This window comes from Zea mays, chromosome 6 (genome assembly GCF_902167145.1).
Source record: "Zea mays cultivar B73 chromosome 6, Zm-B73-REFERENCE-NAM-5.0, whole genome shotgun sequence".
Classification (NCBI taxonomy): Eukaryota; Viridiplantae; Streptophyta; class Magnoliopsida; order Poales; family Poaceae; genus Zea; species Zea mays.
Window position 1 is genome coordinate 158,575,255 of NC_050101.1, and position 9,611 is coordinate 158,584,865.

The following is a 9,611-nucleotide window of genomic DNA, read 5'->3' on the forward strand; positions in this document are numbered from 1 at the left end:
GACGTCGAGGTAACACAGCTCGACGTCATAACCTACGATGCCGAGGTAGCTGATGTGCTGGACTGTCACTGACGCGCTTACGCCTATGTGGATGAGTTCGGCACCATGAATCATGACGCCGAGCTCCTATATCCTGTTAGCTTGCGTTTCCAAACGCTCGGGTGAACACCAACTGGACATGCTGCAGGTAAAGTGCCGACCTGAATGTATTTGTATTCTCAGCCCCGTCTGATGCGGTGCCTAGTACACTCTTTGGTTTGGGTCCAGTGAAGATTTGGCCTGGAACGATGCCCTCGAGTTCATGGTACTGACTCCGCCGCCAACCAGAAAGGGCTGATCAAGAAAGGGCTGAAAGTATGGATATACAGGTACTGACTCTTTGCCATCAATTCTGAAAAGAAAACATGACAGTTATGAATTCCGCCGCCAACCAGAAGCAGAAGCGCATAACCACTTTTTCCCTCTCCCCCGATACTGTTTTGCTGCGGCGATTTTGATTCCGTGTGCTCGATCACCGCAACGCGGTTCTCTGTCAATGACCTCAACCAACCGTCACCACAAAGTGGTGTTAGAATTATAGGCATTTTTCGTATTATTTTAATTTCATAAATTAACATTATGATGATGACATATAATAAATAATTAATCATGACATCAAATATATCCATAACAATATGGATCAAGAGAACATAGAGCATGTGAATTATATAAATCATATAAATACGATAAACATGTATACTGACTGAACAAATGAAAATAAACAGATAGAAACATAAATAGCATGACTGTAAAATTAAAACAGACAGATCTATCATATTATAATAAGACATAACAGATAAGATAAAATCATTCGTAAATATGAAACAGCATAGATGAATATATGAAACATATATAATCTCCAGAACACAAAACAGTAAGTAAATAAACTGATCATACCCTCCTATGCGCTCTGATGATCTAGATCCTTGGCCAGCTTCCTTTGTCATGTTGAAGATGTTTTGGGCAGTCGCGTAGACGCTCCCCAAAAACCTAATTGCCGATCCCCCGTGCAAGGTCTCGAACGGCACCGGCTTCGGAGGCACCTGCCCTCTCGCTTCTCTGTGCGCGCAGAGTCACGAGATGGAAATACCCTTACTCGGGCGGCTGGACTGTGAGACTGAAAGTGTTTCTCGCGTGTTCCGAGTGACAGGGGTGCTCTCTATTTAACCTCTCGCAGAGAGAAGTTGAAGGAGAAAGGTCGCCGAGTCACGCCATGAGTCGGCCAGCACTCGCCGAGTCATGCCATGAGTCGGCCAGCTGAAGGAGAAGGGTCACTTGGCTGGCTGACAAAGAGACAGGGTCACTCGGCTGACGTACGCGGTTAGTGAGTGCTAAAAATTAACACAACCACCCTGCCCCGCCTGCCCGCCTCGCCTCGCCTCGCCACGCCACGCCCGGCCGGCGGCGGCGGCGCGCGCGCGGCACGCCCTTGTCCATTTCTTGACTTCTCAAGTTAAGTGGAATAAATCCCACCATATAAGTCAAGGCAAAAGACCCATTGGACTTCCAATGTGGTACTATTGGTATTCTCCACCATTACACACCTTAGAGTTTATTCAATAAATGAGCCAAACCCATAAAAGATCCAACAAGTGGTGCCCCTAGTACACCCCTGACAGCGAGGTAAGAAGGTTATTCACAACAGGGAGAAAAAAAGATAGATACAAACAGTTTCGATTCAGATAGATAGAAATAGTTTCGATCCAGATGTAATTTGAGATGGCAACGGACGTACGCAGATAGGAGGCTATGTTCAGCAGTACAAATGAGGCTTTACTTTCGCGTCAATAATAAGGGCAGCTGGCCACTTGGTCCCTACTATCCAACCGAAGAGGTCAGTCGTTGTACTCTACGCTTTCCTGAAGAACATGCTCCCTCCGGCTGACATCCCGAACTGAACAACTACGTTCGCAATCGCATATGCACTTCTGGTTCCGTCTGGGCCTCTGTGGTGATTGATCAGGTATCCTTTTTTACTTGATTACAAAATGTGTCGTCGCGTAGACACAAGTTTAAAGGACAAGTTCGTACATTCAGCTCATGGTCTTGTGCCTTCAACAAGGACGTACAATTCATGGAGCTCCCACGGACTACGACGAAATTGCATGTAAACTGAGAAAACAAGCAAGCTAGCACGAGACAGGAACTCGGCGTCATAAATCATGGCGCCGAGCTCGGCCACATAAGTGACAGCGTGGTAGTGATAGTACAGCGCACGAGGTACATCAGCGCCGAAGGCTATGACGCCGAGCCGTGTTACCTCGGCGTCATGGCCTATGACGCCGAGCAAAGGGTCCAAAACGACATTAAGTTATCTAGAGGTCTAAACGTGATTTTTTTCTCGAAAAAGTGGCCAAATTGCAAAAAAAAACGGATCACCCAACCTATGGGGTGGTCAGGCGACCAGGGGTGGCCCCAGGTAGCCCTTGTCGTCGAACGGGTCCGCCACTGGGGTAGTTGTCCTTCTGTCTTCTGCGAGATCTCTGCCCACAGTTGTGTCCACCTGGCTGGTAGGATGCCCGAGACCTACCATCTTAACCCCCTTTGCTACAACGGCGGTGCCTAGGGAGATAGAGAATGAGGGCATCTCCATGCCTCGTGATTTATCATGGACTTGTGTCCCCTTAGGCTTTATTCGTTTATTCCTATTACAGATGGATTAAATGGAATTAAAAAAACTGACTTGTTTAGGATTTAAACTCACCCAATCCCACTCAATCCATATAAATTAAGAGCGAACCGAACAAGCCCTTAGTGGGAACTAGCCTGTTGGGTTACTCGAGTTCTTGGCTCGTTTCACCCTCCTCGTCTAATCCTATGAGGGGACCAAATGTGTTGGCGTTGATCAATTCGCTGGCTGAGGCGGGAAGGCAACTTTATGTAACACTTGTCGAGGCACGGGTCGACTGGTCTAATCGTCTGAGCTTCGCGCCCTGCCCACATTGTCCTTCCGCGCATATGGACTCATCCATTTGGTATGGCGCCTTGTCCTGTTGTCTCTGTCATACCAGCTACTATGGAGGCTCCGGTGCTGAGGTCGCCTCCGACTGGAGCTATCTTGTCCCATCATATAGTTTGGTATGCTTATTATAACAATGATAATATGTAGCGAATATTAATCAACATATAAAATAAAACATGTTGATTCTGTAAAAGGACAGTGTATTCTATAAGATTTAACAAGAAAAATTAATGACACGGCGGGCACCAACGCTGCCGAGCGGTTCTACGTCGCTGCGAGAGGAAGCGGTTGTGCGTATGATCAAGTGGGCAGAACCACGGAAGACAAGCTACCCCTTATATTCTTAATAGTAGTAGAGACGTATCATCTTAGGTGATGATCACTTATCTTAAAATGACCTATAAAAATCATGAATAACTTAAGATAATGTTTGGTTCCGGAGCCAGTTAGAATGTAGCGGTTCCAATGCCAGGGAGTAGCTCCGTCCGAGAGATTTTGAGGAATCGGATGGTTTGGCATTTAGACATAATTTTTCTTTTTTAGAGTCACTTTATCCTACATAAAACCAATCCAAACAACAATAAATCAAAAGCAGAACAGTTCTATCCTACGTACTCTAAAACCAAACACTACGTTAAGTTATTATCGTTGGAGTGTTCATTACCTAAGATGGTTAACTAAGGTGACAAATATCATTTCTATGTCTATATATTTGACAATAAATACGAGAGAAATGACTTCCCCCAATCGGTATGGAGTCTCCACCGTTCGGATGAGTGGGCATTTTGGGTTGCATTACGAGCGCTTTGTATTGTGATTTGAAACATTGCTGAAATGGTATCAAAATTATTTTTGAAGAAATAATTCGAACGTAATAATATTATAGCATTAGAAAAGTAGATTTCTTTCCGACTGGAAAACTGGTGAGCTGCACAAGGCACGCGGCGCTGTCTCTGTCTGCGTGTACCAGTGCCAGTGACATGCGGATACGGACGGTGACCCGGGGAGCGTGAATGAAAGCGGATCCGTCACCGTCAGGCTGTTCGCAGCGGACGCGAGTGACGTCGCGGAACATGCGGTGCATGGTTTCAACCATACCTCGGGGAAAAAAAAACAGGTCCGTTCAATACAGACGCTACACAACGACGGAAGAGGCTCACGGTTCACCCACCGTCCGAATGACGTGCTGTCATTGTTCGATGAATAGGTGGAGTGGAGTTGATTCATGCGGATGTCACCCGCCCCGCCCGCTAGTATATGTGTGGGCCCAGGGCCAGGCCAGCTGAACATGTGGGTGGGGCAGCCGGGACGGGAACCCGTGAACGGCGAGGCGAGGGAAAAGAGAGAGAGAGGCAGGTAGGCGCTCTTGTCTTGTCTCGGTGTCGGGCGGGGGGTCATGATTTCAAAACAAGTGGACGGCTGGGCTATCCGCAACCGTTACCCCTAAATTTTTTCCCCTATATCACTTTTCCCCCTATTTTCCCCCTATTTTTTCATCTCCCGCAGCGGTTCCCCCTAAATACTCCCCCTATACCCCACTACCACTATAAAATATCATTTTCTATACTAACTATCAATTTTTTATCTACTAACAATTACTCGTGGATCCACAGCACAGTGTTTAGGGTGATGAACAGTGACACGTTATATCTGGGGGAGAGAGAAGGAGACCGACACGTAGGGGGCGCTGTAGGGGCACCGCTGCGGCCAAGGGGAGGGGGATCGCTAGGGTGTACCGCTGCGCACAGCCTGAGCCTCCCGTCTTCCCTTTCCTTTCCTTTCCTTCCCTTCCCTGCCCAGCGGGTCATAAAGACATTTCACGTGGCGCTGGTCGCCAGGTGTGCGACACTCGGCTCGAGTCGGAGGTATACATGGTGGCTGGTGGGCTAGTCTATAGTCGCCAGTGTCCTGGCTTTCTTTCTTTTTTTTTAAAAAAAAAGGTGATCTGCACACCCAACAAAGACCGCTTGTCAATTTCAACGGCTATTAATTAGCTAACTAATTATCATCCCATTGGATTGATCTGTGCATAGGCTCAAACCTATTAGGATATATTAAGATCCCATGAACTGATACCTAGTTGCTGGAGTTTAGTTGTTAATAGATGTTCTAAAATTTAGCTAACTACTCTTTAGCTATGGCTAACTAGCCTTCAAGAGTGTTTGAATGCACAAAACCTAATAGTTAGTTAGCTAAAAAATTGTTAGTGGAAATAGCTAGCTAACTATTAACTAATTTACTAGTAAAAGTAATAGTTAGTGAGTACTGACTGTTTAGCTAATAGTTAGTTAATCTATAAACGTCGTTGTTTACATCACTAGTACTAATGGTAGCTGCTAACTAATTTTAGTTGGTTAAACGACAACGACTAAAACTTAAGGCTAATTTTGTAAAAGCAATTGTTTGTCCCTTTTTTTAACTTTCTGTTTTTTTTTTCAAATGGGTAGCCAAAGGCTATTAATTGAACATAGATCCATGGCCAAATATTTCTCCTATGTACTAGTATATCTGTAACTGCAATACTTTCCTAAGGCTTAGGGCCTGGTTGACGCAGTTTGAATCCAGAAAAAAGATAGAACTGTTGATGATTCTCTGAAGTGATTCTATCTTGATTATTCTCTGAACTGGCTTTACACAGGTTGAATCCAGATAAGAGCTCTGCCAAACTGTAGTATCAAGATACTATAAATTTTTTGAACTCGGAAACTTAGTTTTAGAACAAAGAAGAGGCATAGAGTAGAGTTTCTAAAACTCCCAAAACACTACAGTTTTTAGCAATACCACGGTATTCAAACCTATAACGTTTGTTGCATCCAAACACTTCATATCAATCTAAAACCAAAGTATTTTACATGACTATGGTATTTTTTTTTCTTTCTAAAACTCTAAAAATACTTTGCATCCAAACATGGCCTTAATGTGTTTTGCAAGATGATGATAATCTCTTACACTGTTGCAATATTGTACAAACAGAAGCGGAGCAACAACAACATAAGCATTGGAATGAATGTCAATGTATGTTGCATGACAGAAACTATATGGAGGAATTAAAAAACATCACCATACAGCCTGAGAAGGACACGGCAAGCCTCGCTACTTTGCTAACCGAACAAATATAATAGAATCTCAGCAGCTAGACTGCCAAACATTACGTGATAAATTCAAATCAATAAATACATGTTATTTTATGCTGAAGGAGTAAAGGATGATAAAACTAAGGCTCTGATGAATAATCAAATTGTTACGAATTAATACGATACAAAGTAGATCAAACACAGAGAAGATACAAATTTAACGTGAAAACCTCCTCCAATGCGAAGGGGGAAACCACAGGCGCCGGTCAGCAACAATCTCAGTATTTTTCGGGTGTTTACAGATCACAGGAGATTTATAATTGAGATAACTATCTCCTGCGGCTTACAAGAATATTTATAGAGGTGAAACCTAAACTAACAGGGAACATGATCACAAACTCAACCTTGAGACAAATTCTTTGTAGCATCATAATAACAAACTCCACCTCAAACAATGCATCATCATCTTGCCGGCGCCAACAGCCACTAGGGGCTAATTTGTAATACCAACTAAGCTTGAGCATATCTCAAACTTAACAATATGAACATGGCTTTTGCCATGTTCCGGTCCAAGCCTTCTGGTGACTAGGGGCTAATTTGTAATGTCAGGAACATGCTCCGGCCCAAGCCTCCCGGCGACGGACCTCCGCTTCGCTCGCCAACTTAGCCTCCTCTTCAAAACTTGGATCACAAACTCAACACAAATGGTGTAATGGACATAGGAATACTGCAAACACAAAGCATGACATCAGTTGTTTACTTTATCACATCCAGCAACTATGGAAACCACGAACATTATTTGCGCCATAGGCACAACATATGAAAATTTGGGTGCCCACTAGTTTATCCTTCCCTTGGTAGGTAGTGAAACTGAACAAGACAGGAACATGGCCTCATTGTTCGGTATTCCGGAAGACAGAGAAAAGAAAGACTGTTAATTCGGATAGCTAACATTTTTTACTTAGACTGTGGAAGTCCTATGAAGTATTTGGAAACTAAAATAAGATTTTAGCACTAAAAAACAGATTGAACATCTTCTACAGTGCCTATTTCATATAAATATAAAAGATTGTTGGCAAGTCAGTTCTTTATATATAAATATAAAAGATTGTTGGCAAATCAATCAATAGAACCAGTAGGCATCCGAAAGACTGAAGTTCTTTTATTTTTGTGTTTTTGCTTTTCCATATTAACCTACCAGAGAAGTATGCCACCAAAGCAAGGTAAGAGCTTCCACCATACCTGAGACTAAATACAACTGAACATCAGTAGATCAGCTACCAGAATTCACTACAAGAGCAGTTACCATCCTCAAAATGGTGGAAACGACTAGCATCTCTCACGATGATCTTCCTCTGTGCAATCGCACTAATAAACTTCATTACTGTGTGACAGTCCCCGCAGACACGAAGATTCTTTACAACCCGGATCACTGATCCCGGAGGGGACTTGAGTATTCCAAAAGCTACAGCTAGCCTCTCGCTGTGCACGAACAGATGCTGCTCCTTTTCATGCTCTTCCAAGTCATGCATCACAGAGCTAGTATCAGGGACATAACCCCTCTTGCGCATCTCTGAGACCAATTCCTCAAGAAAACAAGTAATTTCTTCTCCAACATCAAGTGGAACCTCCCCAGCATGAAATATACGAGATTCCCTCCCAGCTTCAACCCAACTATAACCTGGCACTTTTCTTATCTCCATTTCAGCCATGATTTTTCTTACCTTGGCCACAGAATCCCACTTGCAATTAACTGCATAGACATTAGATAACAAGATATATGTTGAAGGATCTTTTGGTCTCAGCTCTAGTAAATTATCAGCAACCCTGAGACACATCTGAGTATCATTGTGCTTCTTACAAGCACTCAATAGGGCCCCCCAGGTAGCTTCGTCAGGCTCATATGGCATTGTAGTGATGAGTTTTTCAGCTTCTGATAAATAGCCCGAGCGACTAAGAAGGTCCAGATAGCAGGTATAATGTTGCACTCCAGGCTTCATGCCATATTCCCGCTTCATTGAATCAAATAGCTGCCGTCCTTTCTGAACAAGACCAGCATGACTGCAAGCATAGATCAATCCAACAAATGTCACCTCATTGGGCTTCATTCCTGCAAGAAGCATCCTGTTGTAAAGAGCAAATACCTCCTCAGCTCGACCATGCTGTGCCTCTCCAACAAGAATTGTCGTCCATGAGATGACATCACGGACTGTAATCCCCTCAAACACTTCCCTAGCAGAGTGTATGTCACTGCATTTAGAGTACATGTCAACCAGTGCATTCCCAACAATCATACTGGACAGGAAGCCAAGCCTCATTACAAAACCATGCAGCTGTCTGCCCAGCACAAGCGCAGCCAGGTCTGCAGCACCACCGATGACAGTTGCCAGCACGAACGCGTCATGAATCCTGATATCATCCCGCCTCATCTCAACAAACAGCCCCATGGCGCCAGTATAGTTCCCGGCCTTGACAAAACCAGAGATGAGCGCAGTCCACGTGAAGAGGCCGTGTGCAGGCATGCTCTGGAAGAGGTCAAGCGCCTCACCGGTGCAGCCATTGGACGCGTACCCAGAAATCAGTGCAGTCCACACGACGCTGTTCTTGACACCGATACTGTCGAACACCTTCCGGGCATCCTGAGGGACGCCACACTTACAGTACATGTCGATAAGCGACGACTTGACGACGTTGTCAGCACTGTACGGGGAGGCGGCAAAGTGGGCGTGGAGCTGCCTGCCAAGGCGGAGGCTGCGCAGCCTGCCAGCGGCGCTCGCGAGGGAGGCAAGGACGAAGTGGTCTGGGCGAAGCGCGTCGTCCGAGAGCATGCGGCGGAGGAGCGGGAGAACGAGCTCTGGATCGGAGGAGTGGGAGACGGCGGCGAGGAGCGCTGAGTAGAGGTGGAGGTCCCGGCGCGGCGCATCGTCGAACGCGCGGCGAGCGTCGGGGAGGAGGCACGACCTGGCGTAGGCGGACACAAGGAGCGCCGGCGCGGAGGGAAGGTCCGCGAGCCCCTCCTTCAGCAGACGAGCGTGGACGCGGCGTACAGCCCGCGGCAAGCCCGCCGTGGCGCGAATGGCGGCTGCGGCGGCGGGAGGGAGCATGCATATGAAGGAGGGCAGTTCGAAGTTGGAAGGGCTAATTCGAACCACGTTAAATGTCACCAGTTCAGCTTCGGTAGGTTGGCTGTGCCTTGCGGCGGCTTATAACAATACTCATATAAATTATTTATCAAAAAGATCTCAAGATTTTTATTGATTGATTTTACTCTCTGTATAATATTTTTTTATTTGACTAATTGAATCGACATCGTGGTAAAGAAAATGTTATGTAGAAAAGCAATATCGAGCCATCGAATGAGTATCATAGGTAGCAAATCAAAGACTCCATCCTCGCCTCCCCCACTTTCAAATTTCGTAGAGCAGGAAGGTAAGGGAAGATGCGGTCATACATGTCCGTTGCCGAAGAAGAACATGACGAATACATGGACATCTCGACATAGCTAGTATACCGCTAGATACATATATGGAGAGAGC

The 9,611-nt window shown here is 45.4% G+C and overlaps 1 protein-coding gene across 2 annotated transcripts; it reads right to left on the reverse strand.

The window, feature by feature from the left end:
- Positions 1 to 6,205: 6,205 nt before the first annotated feature.
- On the reverse strand, positions 6,206 to 9,264 carry LOC103630373 (pentatricopeptide repeat-containing protein At4g14050, mitochondrial). 2 transcript variants are annotated; one of them, XM_008651432.3, is made up of 2 exons: positions 7,318 to 9,264; positions 6,206 to 6,802 (listed from the first exon to the last, which is right to left on the reverse strand). In XM_008651432.3, the coding sequence occupies exon 1, from the start codon at positions 9,177 to 9,179 to the stop codon at positions 7,353 to 7,355; it is 1,827 nt and encodes a 608-aa protein (XP_008649654.1). In that variant the 5' UTR covers positions 9,180 to 9,264; the 3' UTR covers positions 6,206 to 6,802; positions 7,318 to 7,352. The 2 variants fall into 2 exon arrangements, 1 of the variants encoding a protein (XP_008649654.1); XR_555006.3 differs by having other exon boundaries at positions 6,225 to 6,802; positions 7,274 to 9,249.
- Between the last annotated feature and the right edge of the window lie 347 nt (positions 9,265 to 9,611).